Genomic DNA, 16395 nt, shown 5'->3' on the forward strand with positions numbered 1-16395 from the left:
CAAACCTGTAATTGGGGCAAAAACATGATGATTCTCCGGAACAGAAATACAATTAATAAGATCAAGTAGTGATTTTTCACTCTTAAAACTAAAGTTTCTTAAACATGAGCTATTTATTCAATAAAACGATGGACATCTACCAAAATATGACAATAGAAATTACAATCCATTTATTATTATTATACAAAAAGTTTCATAACACTGAACTATGTAATAGAAAAACAATTAACTAAGTATTCCTTCCATAGGAAGTAGGCTTTCGTTATAAATAACCATTTGACAACTTCCAAACCTTCCTCTAACACCGATCTCTTCATTCATCTCGGTATTTAAATTATACTTTGCAATTTCTTCGTCCCCAGTTACGTAGAATATATTGCCATTCTTGCCAACCCCAATAATTTCTTGAATGTCAGGTAGGATTCCGGTTCTAAAAAGTCTCGTCAATGACTCTGCTACACCTAATTCACCCAAAATTGATATCAAATAACCACCATAATCGTCCATCTCCATCAGAGCAATCGACTCTTTCAACACCACTAAATGTACGATAAAAGGGCCATCATCAACATGAATCAAGGGTGTCCTAATGAAGGTTTCATCACTTAAATTAAATGATACCAACTCATCTTCCCCAACAATAGTACCTACATTGCCCAACCAATGGCACATCCCATGTAAATTCACCGCAAAATCAACGGTTCTACCCATGTTACCTGGCATATCAACTTCAACTTGAAGATCTCTCCAACAATTACTTTTTAAGCTATATATCTGCCAAAAGCTCACAATGTCATCATTAATGTTCTGGGGATTGAGACTGAAACCAAAACGTCGAATCAGCTTGTAGTCATCAGTCACGGGGTCATAACAAAATCCATGAATGCCAACAAAAGTCGGTATAATAGGTAGCTCTTCAAAAACAGTGCCCGGAGGAAATGCTTTGAGAATTAGATGCTCAATAGAGCCATCGGGAATGACCTTGAATTCATCGGTAGATTGACTCCACAATACTACTGTTTGCCCAAACAAAGTTGAGGTGCAAGATCCAGAACCTTGATAGACACAAAGTATGCCATTAACAACAGAATCAAAGACACACATATCTATGTGATGCGATTCAAATGGAGGTGGCCAATCTAACTTAATACTATTCTCAAAAGTCTCATTAGAAAGAATATATAAATTATCTTCATCACTCATATAGCCAGCAGGAGTCTGCTTAAAGAGGAGGCGCGAATTATGATCGTCATACGTAGATGTGGATAAATGTTTGCGATACATTCTCATGAATTCAGGTTTTTCAAATAAATTAGTCCAAAATTTACACACACATGTAAATCGCTTCAAAGATTTCAAAGGCAATTTGGATAGAATATCAAAAGAAATATCACGAGGTATATACTTGCTAACCTCTTTTTTAGTGAGTTTCATTGATTCCTTTGATTCCATGGCCAACTGAAAAACGAGTCAGTTGAAGAAGAACACACAGTTGTTGAGAGAGAGAGAGAGAGAGAGAGAGAGAGAGAGAGAGGGAGAAGAAAGATGAAAAAAAATTATGAGTCACTTGATTGGCTTGATCTTACGGTTTTGATTCAAAACTATTTTATAATATTTTTTAATCTTCCCAATTTTAATTCAAAAAATTGTTTCCGATAATTTAGAATTTGGTCGAAGATAAGAAGAGCAGTGGTGAAACCAGGAAAAACGAATTGGGTGAACCGCTGAAAAATTTATTACTTATACTTTATAAGTTCGTATTGAAAAAGAAAAAAAAAAACTATTAGGTAATATTTTTTTATGAGTATATTTTTTTAGTTTTATAACTTACTAGTTCATACTCCCCCCGTTTTCTATTATAAGCAAAAAAAAAAAAAAAAAATTTTGTCTCAAATTATAAGTAAAAAAATTAACTCATTGCTTTCTAGAATGCGAACACATTTGTTTCATGATTTTCTCCATCAAGGGGACGCGGATGCTGAGTTTGAGTTAAAAATATTGTCATTCGCTACTTAAAATACAAACTGAAATCCAATTCACTACGTAAGGTGTGAACCGAAATACAGTTCGCTATTTAGAGTGCAACTAGTTTGACACGTTCAATAAAATAAAGCAACAAATTTAATTTGATTAATTGAGACAATAAAAGAAATGTGGCTATAATGGCAAGAAGTAAATACGTTGATTGCATTATGACAATTGTTTGTGGCTATGACAATTGTGGCAAGAAATAAATCAGTTTCTTAAAATGATTCGATCAAAACACAAGAAACAAATAAATAATTTATGTCCATAAATTTAAGTTCAATTGATAGAAATGTCGAAATTACTAGTTTCGGATGTTAGGATCGATGTTTGAATTCCAATCACTCCACTTTGTATGTGAGTTTTCAATGGCTTTATCATTTCGTTCATAAAAAAAAAAAAAAAATTTATGGTTTAATTTATAATGACAATTGTGCCTAGTAGTTGCTATATTACTGCATTATAACGATTAAAAGCAATTAATAGGAATTTAAATAACAATTATTTTGTATCGATACAATGGAAGAGATTAGTCTCTAATTTAAATAGCAATAATAATAATAATAATAATAATAATAATAATGTGAATTTATATTTGTCTTTATGTGTATAATTTATTTTATTATTTGGTATGTCATTTTTACTATGTAAATGTAATCTCTCAATATTAATACAATTTAATTCATGGTATTACTGATTTATGAGATGAAGGGAACAAAAAATTGATTTTTATACGGTGAACTAGTTCGCATGTGGGTTTTCAATTTTTGCAGTTTTACACACTCGCATCCTAAGTAGTGAACAATTGTATTTTAGTTTTGCTATTTTCTACACTCGCTGCCTAAGTAGCAAGGGGGTAAATTGAGAATATCAGGAGGCATGCATGTATGTCAGGAGTGCGAGAAGTAGGATTCTAACTTCTATTAGCTTTCAAAATAATGATAGATCACGTTCATCAAACATCTAATGGATTGCGCAACGGTCCAAGATATATTTAGCAAGGCCCAATAGCAAACGGCTCAATACATCAAAGCCCAATGGAAGCCCAATGAAAACAACTCATGATCTCCACCAAGGGAGGCCACTTGACTGATAAGTGATAACCACCCATGATGAGAATGATCCCCACTCCATGGAGAAGAAACCACTCATTACCCATGAATTTCACTACAAACAAGACGATTACCTGAGAAGCAAGAGGTGGATGTTTTGCCTATAAATAGGATTTTCTTCAAGAGAAGAGAGAAGAACATTTTTTACCTTGGTCAGAGATTTTTCTCAGTCCAAAATTGTATCAATCATATTCTTAAATATTAATAATATAATCCCTCTTTGTTCTTTACCGGAACAACTAAAATTCTAGATATAGCTAAAACAAGACAGAGATATTATTAGCAGCGAAAATAATCATTTAACCAAAATTTTAATTTGGTTACTTTTTTATTCATGACTGAAATTATTCTTAACGATGGGATATATATATTCTGATCGATCAACAATACCTCATTTTTTTTATTATTTTTCAAAGTCATCCCAAAAATGACATCAATTACGCACTAGCTAGTACCGTATATACTTGATCTAAATACATGAAAAATAAATTTTACAAGAAAATTATATATATATTTTTTTTTGGTAAGGTAAGAAAATTATATATTCACCATTATATATTGATATATGAGAAATTAAATACTTGAACGGAAATTAAATATTGGAAGACACAGCGAGTCAAATTTCAATTATCTGGAAAGACAACATTCCTTTGAATTCGGAAAAAGAAAAACATAGTTTATATCCTTATTTAAAAGTGTTTAGTAATTATGTGTGTATACCGATCTATTTTTAATGAATTAAGAGTCAAAGTACTTTGTTTCCAAGTCTTTTTTTCAACATGTATAGTCTTTGAAGTAAGTATTGAATTAAGCATGTAGTGTAAGCTCCAGTAATAATAAATTTGAAGATTTTATCAAAACAGTAACACATAAGATAAAGGTGGCATTTATTTAAATATATATATATTTTTGACAGTATTTAAATATATATATATATATAGGGGAGGGATCAAATTACACCGGTGTAACATTTGAGTAATGTTACACCGCTCAATAACGCTTTAACGAATACAAATTTTACAAAATTCACCGTTTGATTGAAAGTTTATATCATATAGATCATCTATGTTAGAATTTATAAAAATCTAAAATCGTTTGATATGTTATTGAGATCGATCAAGATGAACGATATTCAATAAAAACGCATAAACCGTTAATCTTGATTGGTCTCAATAACATACCAAACGATTTTAGATTTTTGTAAAAATTAATATGGATGATCTATACGATATAAGTTTTCAATCCAACGGTGAATTTTGTAAAATTTGTATTCGTTAAAGCGTTATTGAGCGGTGTAACATTACTCAAATGTTACACCGGTGTAATTTGATCCCTCCCCATATATATATATATACTGTAAATATTAACTATTACATAAGGTTATCCTTAATCATACTTCATTATTAGTAATTAAAAAAAAAAGTAAAACACTCAAGAAAATAATTTTTTCGATCTTTGCCACCATGCATACCAAACAACCACGTTTAAAGTGGCAATAGTCGAATGTCTTGGCTCCTAACACCGCAATCTTTAACACGATCATTAGGAGGATTACGAGGAGGACAATCCATGAAATTATTTCCGGTACGGTCTAGACACAGCCCTACTTCAAGTAAATACACCACTCTATTACGAATAACGCAACGAAGCTCCGGTATCTTTTTTGTAACAGCTATTATGGCTTTTTCAAAATCAATTTTTTTATAGGGGTTTGTTGAATGTGGGTGAATGTTGTTGTTACCAAATGCCTTCAAAACATCTACTCTATCTTTTGTGTCTAGTGCAAGTTTAAAATAGTTCAACACATTGAAGTTGTTTTGAGAACATGTGCCATGTTTGTCCCATTGTGAACCCCAAAATGATTCTTCTTGCCCTTTCAAATCTGGCCAAGAATTATTAATTCTGGGAAATAAACTTTGTACCTACATAAATATCATGAATATTTAATTTTTAAAAGAGAAAATGTTTTATAATTAATAACAAGTAAATATGTTAAGTCATTATTCCCACAAATAATAACTTGAGGTCCATCAATTGTTAAAGTTGCTTAATTTATTAGTGATGTGAAATATATAATCATAGAGAAAAATAATTAATTTTACAACAAATAATTTCAGGGACCAATTTTAATTACCATAATATTACAAATGAAATATAAATTGCGATAGAAAACACACTTTTAAATGATTAATTTCAACAAGAAATATCATTATAAAACATACAAACCATAGCTCCTGTGAAGTGAATGCGAGTAAGGTGATTAGTGTTAAAGCAATTCCTTGGTTCTTTGCCAGTGGTATTGCTCGGCCATATACCGTGCAAAGTAAAATTTTGTGGTTTTCTCGATGCAATGCAATTGATTGTACGAGTACGACAAGCATTCGGAGGCCACTGGGCAACCAGCTTGAAGAAATCATATTGTGCCATTGCTGATTGTTGAACTGCAAAAATATTTAAAAGAAAGAAGAGCATGACAATTTTCATGGTTAATAAGAGATATATTAATAATGAAGATTATATTACTGAAAGATGAAAGATGAAAATAACTAATGATGCAACATGCATATTTATAGAAAAATAAAATTTATCGGAAAGATGAGAATAACTGATGTACGTAAATATTTTTGTTTTTACTTTAATCTTATTCATTTGTACGTAATTAATGTTACAATGGCTCGTAATGGGGGAGGTGATGTTACATTATTTCTATTTTTTTGATAAATAGAAGGGAAATTCTATGGTACATATGATGATTTCTAATGTAACGGTATATTAGGTAATTAAATTTATAGGTAAATGAATATTTCTTAAAAGAAATAATTTTTCTTATTATTAAAACAATTATAATAACCAAATATCATTTATCCAAACTCTCAAAAATATAAAATTTGATTTTTTTTAAATTTTTTCCCCTCATAATAGTTAATATTGAATTTTTTTAATGAAAAAAAGTTAAAAAAAATAATGTAAGGCTTAAACAATAAAATTGTGTTTTTTTCTTCTGATATTATTATCTCTTAAATACAATAATTGGCTAATAGTTTTTTAATTCATATAAATAATCACTCGTTTATCAATTTGATGACCTAATGCACCGGTACATTCAAATTATTCGAATGTACCGGAAAATTCTATGGTACATATGATGATTTCTAATGTACCGGTACATTAGGTCGTTAAATTTATAGGTAAATGAATATTTCTTAAAAGAAATAATTTTTCTTATTATTAAAACAATTATAATAACCAAATATCATTTATCAAAACTGTCAAAAATATAAAATTTGATTTTTTTAATTTTTTTTCCCTCATAATAGTTAATATTGAATTTTTTTAATGAAAAAATGTTAAAACAATAATGTAAGGCTTATAAACAATAAAACTGTGTTTTTTTTTATTATCTCTTAAATACAATAATTGGCTAATAGTTTTTTAATTCATATAAATAATCATTCATTTATCAATTTGATGACCTAATGTACCGATACATTCAAATTATTCAAATGTACCGTAGAATCTCCCATCTATAAATCTATAACCTATAATCTATAAATTTATAATCTATAAATATGAATAAGCCAGGGTGATTTCATTTTTTCTATCCTACCACATGGCATGCTTATAATAATCATTTTTTCTCCTTGATTTGATAATTAATGTATTGATCTTCACAATTACACAATGACCGTGTTAGAATTACACCATATTTTAGTCAAAAAAAAAAATTACACCATATTAAATGCCTTAATTTTAGCAATCGGTAAAACACTTATTTATTAATTGCATATTTTTAAATTGGTAAACGTTTATGTTAATTATAAATCACATTGATGCACAATAAAAATCGTATCATATACACAACCAATGTAAACCAAAAAAATACACAACCAATCACATTGATGACAATATTGTGAGTGCTTTCTTTCCTTTAAAAAAAAGTATTGCGAGTTTAATTATATGAGTTTAACTGATATGCACCGACGGTGTAAAATAGTTTTACACGATCGTCCAATAAATAACCATCATTTTGTCATGTCAAGTCAAGAAAGTGTGGTGAAGTGCGGTGATGTGGCGGAAAACATGGTTGGTATTGGTTGACAGCGTAAAATTATTTTACACCGTCGGTGCATCTATATATATAATTCCTAGATAGTTCTCCTACTATCCATCTTAACCCTAATCCACATCACTCATTTACATCCAATTAAATCACACAATAATGCCACATCACTTCCTTATATTATATCATTTTCATCTCTATTTTTTTTGTTTCTACATCACTTTCTTATATTATATCATTCTCATCTCTATTTTTTTTATATTATATCAATCTCATAATAAATAATAAAAAATTATGCTTCTCCAATTATCCAAAAATTGATGTCACAAGAAGTTACAATTTTCTACATTATTATTGAATTATACCTCTCCAATTATCCAAAAATTGATGTCACAATATGTTACATTTTTCTACATTATTATAACATTTCTTAGTGACAATGAAGATGAACATAGTTGGATTCTCTTTCAACATTTATCTCATTTAAATGTCAACCGTTTTCATAGAAACAACAAAGAGTTTATAATTTAGTCACACAAAAAAATACGAAGATATACATTATTGACTTAATTACATTATAATTTTAGAGAAGAGTGAATGTTATGTAAAAAGTTAGGTTATGGGATTGAAATATATAATAACCATTATCATTATCATATTTCATTCAATTTTAGTGTGTCGCCTATGCGTTGCACTATTGCATTGGCTGGCACACCCCACCAAAAAAAAATATATATTTCATTCAATTTTGATGGTCCGTACTCATTCTCTATACATATAGGTATATATATTGGTTTGAGGAAGTGATAAGTACATCACTTTTATATTATTATTATTATTATTATTATTATTATTATTATTATTATTATTATTATTATTATTATTATTATTATTAGGCTTAACTATACATTTGGTCCCTTACGTTTATTTTAGGTTTCAATTTGGTCCCTTACGTTTAAAAAGTATCAATTTAGTCCCTTACGTTTATTTTAGGTTTCAAGTTAGTCCTTTCCGTCAATTTTGTCACATGTGACAGTCAATTTGCATACGTGGACTGACACGTGGCACTTTGACACGCTGACACGTGTACTGTTCAAACGGTGTTAGTGACAAAACTAACGGAAAGGACTAACTTGAAACCTAAAATAAACGTAAGGGACCAAATTGATACTTTTTAAACGTAAGGGACCAAATTGAAACCTAAAATAAACGTAAGGGACCAAATGTGTAGTTAAGCCTTATTATTATTATTATTATTATTATTATTATAATTTTCATTTTATAATACTTATTGTTACAATTTATACGAATAATTTTTCAACATTAAAGTATAAAATACCACATAACACCTGTGCATCGCACGGGTGTGGGACTAGTATCAATTAAATCCTAATTATATTCTGTTTTATTCTCAAATCAGATGCACAATAAAAACCGTATCATATACACAACCAATGTAAACCAAAAGAAATACACAACCAATCACATTGATGACAATTTTGTGAGTGCTTTCTTTCCTTCAAAAAAAATATATTGTGAGTGCTTTCTAATTTACTTAAATATATGAATTTAATTGATATGCATCGACGGTGTAAAATAATTTTATACTGTCAACTAATACTAACCATGTTTTCCGCCACATCACCCCACTTTCACTCCACTTTCTTGATATGACATGACAAAATTAAATAATGATTGTTTATTGAACGATTGTGTAAAACTATTTTACACCGTCGGTGCATATCAATTAAACGCTAAATATATTCTGATTTTTAGAAATAAATGTAGTAGTGTGTCAACAAAAATATATTTAGTAGTAAACATATATATATTCACCGAAAATGAATACTTTTTTTAATATTACACCTTATTATAAATTAAAAAGTATATTTGTGATCAAGTTTAAATTTTCTTAAATTTTGTGTAATAAATTGTGATCAAGTTTAAAAAGTGAATTAGATAGATGAATTATGATAAAACATTTACTTTTTTGAATCACTAACATGTGTCCTTCCTTAGGGCACATTTTAGCTTTTCCCTAAAACAAATCCTTGTAAAGATAAAATCTTGATGACAAAATTAAAAATATGATGATATGTCAAAGAGAGAAATTTTGAAAATAAGGTAGTTAATTTTTTGATTTATAATATCTATAACGGTTAATAGCATTTATAGAAAAAATAAATAGTGTTTTTTAAAAGTAAAAAGTCAAAGTAAGAACTAAAATACAGTGATAAATCAAAGATGAATAAAATTTGAATTTAAATGATTCAAAATTCAATAAAAATAAAATAAAATATAAATTTACTCAACAAAAAGTGAAACTTATTCTATTCCAGTAAAAAAAAAAAAATCAATAAACAAAAAGAGTCAATTTAATAGATTGGTGGTTCACATGGTATATACTTTTAATTTATAATAAGGTGTAATATTAAAAAAAAGTATTCATTTTCGGTGAATATATATGTTTACTACTAAATATATTTTTGTTGACACACTACTAAATTTATTTCTAAAAAACAGAATATAATTAAGTAAATTAGAAAGCACTCACTATTTTTTTTTTAAGGAAAGAAAGCACTCACAATATTTTCATCAATGCGATTAGTTTTGTGTATTGTTTTTGGTATACATTGGTTGTGTGTATATGATACGGTTTTTATTGTAATTGACATATATAACTATGGATTACTTTGAGAATAAAACTACTCTGTTTATCTTCGTCCATAAAAAAGGTGGAAATTTTTCAAAAAGCACATTAGCCTGGAATATCTTACACATCTTCATTCATTCTTGTGTAAAGGAAACAATAAATCACATTATTATGTACTTGCAGCATTTTTTAAAAGGAGCAACTTTCAAAATTCTAACCCCTTTGATAATAAATTTACATGCACCTTTGGAGGGAAATGGATTCTTTCCATATAATTCTCTAAGTTTTATTCAATTGTTTCATCTGAACCATCATGTGAGAGAACAAAACATAAAAATATTAATAAGAGGTGAAATTGAGTTTAGTGGTTGAGGACACTATAGACAAATGAAGAGTATTTCAATTGGGAAAATCCATCAAGACCGCACAATTTGTCTGAAAGCATGTTTCTGAAGGACACAAATAAAACTGGTCCCATGCACCCACCAGAACATTTTAGTAGCAACAGTATCGATAACCTTGGATGAAAAATAATTTTTTAACACAGCAAACAAAATAGATTTTCAAGTTACACCAAAAAATATATTATTTGGGCATACTAGATGAAAAAATGGAACGGAATTGAACTGGCTGCAAGCATCAAAAGCAAAATATGATTAAAGTTAACAATTAAAATCCAGGGCAGAACTTATCAGCCCCATAATAAGAGGGTCAAAATTTATTGGTATCAAGTCTTTTAAAACAAGACTGACATTCTAACTATAGTAGTTTTATTCATCGCAACTAAAACCCCGCAGCCAAATCTCATTGCTCAAAATCTCACTCAGGTTGGGTATTCGGGTTTTCCACTTTCAAATCTCTAGTAGGGCTCAACAGGGGTACGGAAGTTAGCTCCAGCATACACTGCTTCAGCACCAAGCTCTTCCTCAATTCTCAAAAGCTGCGAAGTGAGCTCCAAACAATTAGAAAATGCTTAAGCTTGTTAACTATGACAACTGAACCTATCATAATTAATAAACACTAACTGAACCTATCATAATTAACAAACACTAACCTGGTTATACTTAGCAAGACGCTCTGACCTGCATGGTGCTCCGGTCTTAATTTGACCCTGTACAAGATACAATAAATAGAAAGGAAAAGTTATTAACATTACACATGGGACTTGAGGTGGTGACAGACTCATAGCACAATGGTTGAATTGAGATAAGGCAATACCGTTGCCAAACCAACAGCAAGATCAGCAATGAAGGTATCCTCGGTCTCTCCACTGCAACCAAAATATAAGTATGTTAGTGCTATAGTGAGAGTGGTTGCCTTGTTAAATAGTAGTAGTATCTAACAGGATAGAATAGTTTTTCACTGTTGCCATCTGCATTTAAAGACAAAGCTCAAACCTTCTGTGGCTGGTCATGACACCCCATCCAGCCTTTTTGGACATCCTCACAGCTTCAATACTCTCGGTCACAGATCCAATTTGGTTGACCTGTTTGTTCATGCATGTCAAGCAAAAGTGTATATCAATACATTTATCTACACATACCTAATCACTTTTCTGCAGGAAATATTTGCCAGTAAAATGAGAGTACCTTGAGCAGAAGAGCATTGCATGCTTTTGAGTCAATTGCCTTTTGAACCCTCTGTGGAGACAATGCAAAAAACAAGTCAAAGGACAATCTTTCTAATATCTCCAAACAGAATAAAAAGTTTTGTATATATGCAGACCTTGGGGTTTGTAACCAAAAGATCATCACCAACAATTTGTACATTGGTTCCAATCTCAGTGGTCATCTTAGCATAGTGCTCCCAGTCATCCTGGTCAAAAGGATCCTCAATTGAAACAATTGGGTACTCTGACACAAATGACTTGTAGAGATCTTTCAAAGCCTCGCCAGAGATCTTCTGTTTGCCGTCGTTGTTCTGGATTGTCAAACAGAAAATGACAGGGATAAATAATCTAATATTGATGAACATCAAAGTTACTAGCTTATACTAATAATGGCAAGGATAAATAATCCAATATTGATCAACATCAAAGTTACTAGCATATACTATTATGTTACCAATATAACTAATTTTATAAAAAGTGATCCATTTGTCAGCTTGAATATGCAAAGTGAAATGGCTACCAAGACAGCAAAACTGAAGAGAAGACACCAGTTCTCAACCCTTCGTAGAAAGGAGTGGGTATTTTATAACATATACCCATGTGTTTGCCATAAGAACTGGTTCTATTGTTACCAAGGATTTTGGATAGAACTCTTGGAATAGGATCAGCACATGTCGTTTAAGGAGGACAAAATGGCAAATTTTTAGTTATTAATCAGCTTCAAAAGAGTGAGAAAGGGAAGTTGGTAGGGGTAAGTGAGAATAATTTGACGAGAATGGTGTTAAAGTGAGTAGGTAGGCAGATCCTTTGAGACATCTGAGCAGGGAGGCTGGCAGACCATTTAAGTTTTCTTTATCTTTACATTTTTCTTTGCTATTTCTGACTGTTTTCTTTTAATATTATGGTTTATGAATGTGAGTCTTTATGATAATGAATGAATCAGTGCTACAATAAAAAAGAGAGCTCACATCTTCCTTGAAGTTCAAATCATAAGTTTTGTCTTCCTTGTAGAACTCAGAAGCTGCAACATCCATTCCAATGACAACCTAGGAACATTAAAAAACATGTCAAACTCCCTTAAATGAAGACATTTGAAAAGCCAACGCACTAAAACAAAATTTCAATAACAGGGGAAAAAACTAACTTTGCCTGTGTAACCAGCTTTGTCAATTGCAGATTTTAGCAATTCCAAACCTTCCTTGTTTTCCTGAATGTCAGAAAGCACATCAGCAACAGGCCAAATAATGAAGAGGTACCAAAAAACAATGTATAAAAGGAAATTAGTAGAAAATCGTCATTAACCTGAATGTTGGGGGCAAAGCCACCTTCATCACCAACATTAATTGCATCTTGACCATATTTCTTCTTAATCACAGCCTGAAATGACATCAGTAAAAAAACAGCATTAACAACCAACAAAAATACGGTGATATAGCTCAATAATCAAGTTCACGAACCATCAAGGCATAGACGCATATGCAGATAGACACCAGGGCTAGCAGGCCATGATACAGGAAACTTTCATATGTTATGTTTCCGGTAAAAGCACCAGCTTAATTACTGGTAAACAACAAAGCTTAGCGACTGAATAATGAAAAAGCTTTGTTTGGTATTATTGACGTTTGACAAAATTTAGATAATACATTTTAGAAGGGGCAAACTAATGTAACATGCAAACTGACCTTCAAATGGTGATAGACTTCCACGCCCATCTTCATGGCTTCCTTGAAAGAGGAGGCTCCCACAGGAAGAACCATAAACTCCTGCATATACATTATATATCAGAATTTCAATGTCTTGCTTCTTTCAAACGCGTGCACACAAGTACAAAAGAATGGTTTTCAAAATCATACCTGCATAGCAAGTTTGTTTCCTGCATGTGATCCACCATTAATGACATTGAAAGCGGGAACAGGCAAAACCAGGTTTTTGTTACCAGCGATGTTTGCAATATGCTGCACCCAAAGAATAGCCATAAATAAGTTAGATACAATTTATTCAAAAAAAGAAACGTTAGATACACATAACAAAAAAGTCTCAACCATCAACCAAAAATGAAGGACGCAAAAGGAAAATGGGGAACAAAGGAGGGGTGACACCACTGTAAAAACTAGCAAACTTCCAACATCTATTCTTAACAATTCATTGTAAAAGATTGATTCTAATTGGTCAGATAGTAAAACTACACACAGTTAACATGTTATTAATTCTTACCGAATACAAATATAATAATTCTTACCGAATGTAAATATTTTTAGTAATGAACAGTTTCAATTGCACCAACAGAGGCAATTACATGTAATTTAGTACCAAAGTTAATGAATAAATTACCTTGTATAGAGGAATTTTTAGGACATTGGCACCAGCTTTGCACACTGCAAGAGATACTGCCAATATGGCATTAGCCCCAAGCTGAAACCAAAAACAAAACCATCAGATTTATACAAATCAGTTAACGTTGATAAATTAAAAATATAGTCTGCTAAGCACCTTTTGTTTGCACCAACCCCACTCATTAACAGTTCCATCAAGCTTCTGAACCATGAAGTTGTCAATATCGGTCTGCTTAGTTGGATCCTGTTTGTTGCAGAAAAGGAAGTAAATCAATCACTATAAGCTTTAGTAATGGAATTAATTGTAAATCTAAGATGTTTAATTTCACTGAAATATACTATCACGAGGGCATGGGCACAATTACAGTGAAAACACTAATGTAAAACAAATTTTTACAAACCTTTCCGATCAATGCTGGGGCAATGATGGTGTTCACATTGTCAACAGCCTGCAGATGACAGAAAAAATCAGTGAGCAAAATGATAAATCAATCAACATAACAACATTTTCACAATATGTAGTACTCCCTCCATTTCATAGTTGTTGATGTTTAAAATTAGTGTACATTCAATAAATTTTCATAAACTACAATACAGATTAAAAGTGAATTTTTCAATTAAGTGTATAATTGGAGGGGAAAAGTATTAATTAGACATTGAATTTCTAAAACATACTTTCGAATAAAAAAATATCCCATGGATTGGGTGCAGTCAATGACTGTGACTGCATGCAGTTGGTAGATCACAGCCGTCCGATTAATCGGACGGTTCAGAGTTTAAAGTTAAAATATTTATATTTTATAAAACTAAAACTGCACTAAGATCTGAGCCGTCCGATTTTCATCAAACGGTTCAGAGCAGCTAACTGCAGCCTGACTGCACCATGGTTGACTGCTCTGAATCCATTTCCATTTATTTACCTTTGATACACCTTTTCCAAGGTAGTCAGATCCTCCATCTCTTAACTCAAGAGCCTCGTAAATTCCTAACAATTCATTACAAGAATACAGTTAAACCGTGTTTAACATTTTAAATCCATACAATTTAACAGTATTAAACAGAGATTATATCTAAGAATACTACCTAAATATCCTTTAAAGCTTAAAAATAAATGAACTATTTTAGAGTATTTCCCAAAATTGTTTAAGAAAATCATTCCAAACTAATTCGATATCATTTTTCTGAAGATCAATACATCACAATCAAAATAATAGCAATCATCGAAAATAACGGTTATGATTTTCATTTTCTAGCTAAAAAACTTCGTAACTCTGATTCAGAGAATAACAACAATAATTATTATAGAGATAAAAAATAAATAGAAAACAGTGAGAAAATAGTGAAACTTACCGGTGGAAGCACCGCTAGGAACAGCGGCTCTAGCAAAAGTTCCATCGGAGACGGTTATATCAACCTATAATAATCAGATTCAAACATAATCAGATTCAAATTCAATTCACGATAACAAAAATGAATATCGATAAATCAAGGCATAGATCGGAGATTAAGAGAAGAAAAATGGAAGAGAAGATGAACCTCGACGGTAGGATTGCCACGGCTGTCAAAGATCTGACGAGCCTTGATGGAAGTAATAGCGGCCATGACGGAGATGAAATCGATGTGAAATTGAGATCTGAATGAAGAAGAATGAGAGAGTGAAGGGAAATTTTTAACACTGCGTGTTTGTGTGGAAGGGTCTGAAACTTGCCTCGGGTTATTTATAGACGTGACCAACTCTCGGTTATCATTAGGTTTAGGGAGATAGTTTAATTGATATTCATTTACGGTATAAAATAGTTTTACACAATTGTCAAATAAATAATCCTCATTTTGTCATGTTAAAAAAGTGGGGTGATGTGGCGGAAAATATAGTTGGTATTGATTGACAGTGTAAAATCGGTGCATATCAATTAAATCTTTAGGAAAAGAGTTTAAGTGACAGTATAAATTAAATTGAATTAATTAGACACTGCGGCTGCTTATTTTTCCTTTCTCCCTTTCTTTTTTTTTTTTTTTTTTTTTTTGAACCACCTTTCTCCCTTTCTTGTTCTACACGAAAATTGTTGTACACGAAAATTTACCTGGAAATTGTTTTTATTTTTGTAACATTCAATGTGTGATGCATATGTAATTTTTGTTTTTTTTTTTGTTTGTAGTGACATATATAATTTATTTATTTTTTGTACACATTGTGATCAATATTATTTAAATTTATATATATAACTGGGAAATTTTGAGTTTGAATACGGATGAAGATATCTTAATTTGACAATACGAGCATTTTCAATTCAGTTCAAATTTGTGAACAAATATAATATTTTTGATAAAGTGAATAAATAAAATTTAACAATGATGGTAGTTTTTTCCTTCAAAACAAAAAACATTTTTGTGATGGTAGTTTTTTTTTCATATGAGTGCATGCATTTCATGATAAGTAGGAAAAAAATATTGGTTGTTTGGTTTCACAATTTTTTCCATTTTCAAAATTTTGTAGTTACTATTAATTTTTTGCCATTTTTTATTAGCTATTAATTATCTCATTATGTTGTAGACATAAGCGGTTTTGTCTATTAAAATTTAATACGGATGTGAATTCGTAAATG

General features: G+C 30.7%; 3 protein-coding genes across 3 annotated transcripts; all 3 read right to left on the reverse strand.

Annotated features, from left to right (window-relative positions):
- Nucleotides 1-205: 205 nt before the first annotated feature.
- On the reverse strand, nt 206-1434 carry LOC123890429 (F-box only protein 8-like). Its single transcript, XM_045940044.1, has one exon. The coding sequence runs from the start codon at nt 1432-1434 to the stop codon at nt 226-228; it is 1209 nt and encodes a 402-aa protein (XP_045796000.1). The 3' UTR covers nt 206-225.
- Nucleotides 1435-4621: 3187 nt separating this feature from the next.
- On the reverse strand, nt 4622-5564 carry LOC123889221 (ribonuclease S-4-like). Its single transcript, XM_045938458.1, has 2 exons — nt 5364-5564; nt 4622-5059 (listed from the first exon to the last, which is right to left on the reverse strand). Exons 1-2 carry the CDS (start codon nt 5562-5564, stop codon nt 4622-4624), a joined length of 639 nt encoding a protein of 212 aa, XP_045794414.1.
- A 4914-nt stretch (nt 5565-10478) lies between these two features.
- Nucleotides 10479-15550, reverse strand: LOC123890430 (enolase). Its single transcript, XM_045940045.1, has 17 exons — nt 15329-15550; nt 15143-15206; nt 14713-14777; nt 14194-14241; nt 13950-14036; nt 13791-13871; nt 13313-13414; nt 13142-13222; nt 12762-12836; nt 12604-12666; nt 12428-12505; nt 11576-11770; nt 11440-11490; nt 11248-11336; nt 11069-11120; nt 10905-10961; nt 10479-10790 (listed from the first exon to the last, which is right to left on the reverse strand). Exons 1-17 carry the CDS (start codon nt 15392-15394, stop codon nt 10710-10712), a joined length of 1335 nt encoding a protein of 444 aa, XP_045796001.1. The 5' UTR covers nt 15395-15550; the 3' UTR covers nt 10479-10709.
- Nucleotides 15551-16395: the final 845 nt, after the last annotated feature.

The sequence above is a fragment of the Trifolium pratense genome, linkage group LG6, assembly GCF_020283565.1.
Source record: "Trifolium pratense cultivar HEN17-A07 linkage group LG6, ARS_RC_1.1, whole genome shotgun sequence".
Lineage (NCBI taxonomy): Eukaryota > Viridiplantae > Streptophyta > Magnoliopsida > Fabales > Fabaceae > Trifolium > Trifolium pratense.

Bases quoted from the DNA above. Each gene is read 5' to 3' on its own strand.
- LOC123890429 (XM_045940044.1), bottom strand. From the start codon at position 1,434: ATGAAACTCACTAAAAAAGAGGTTAGCAAGTATATACCTCGTGATATT.
- LOC123890430 (XM_045940045.1), bottom strand. From the start codon at position 15,394: ATGGCCGCTATTACTTCCATCAAGGCTCGTCAGATCTTTGACAGCCGT. The intron at 13,872-13,949 runs GTGCTTAGCAGA...TTTTGGTTTCAG, and splicing joins GGGGTTGGTGCAAACAAAAG to CTTGGGGCTAATGCCATATT. The intron at 11,491-11,575 runs GTCTGCATATAT...TTGTCTCCACAG, and splicing joins TTTTGGTTACAAACCCCAAG to AGGGTTCAAAAGGCAATTGA.
- LOC123889221 (XM_045938458.1), bottom strand. From the start codon at position 5,564: ATGGCACAATATGATTTCTTCAAGCTGGTTGCCCAGTGGCCTCCGAAT. The intron at 5,060-5,363 runs GTTTGTATGTTT...ATATTTATGTAG, and splicing joins TTCACTTCACAGGAGCTATG to GTACAAAGTTTATTTCCCAG.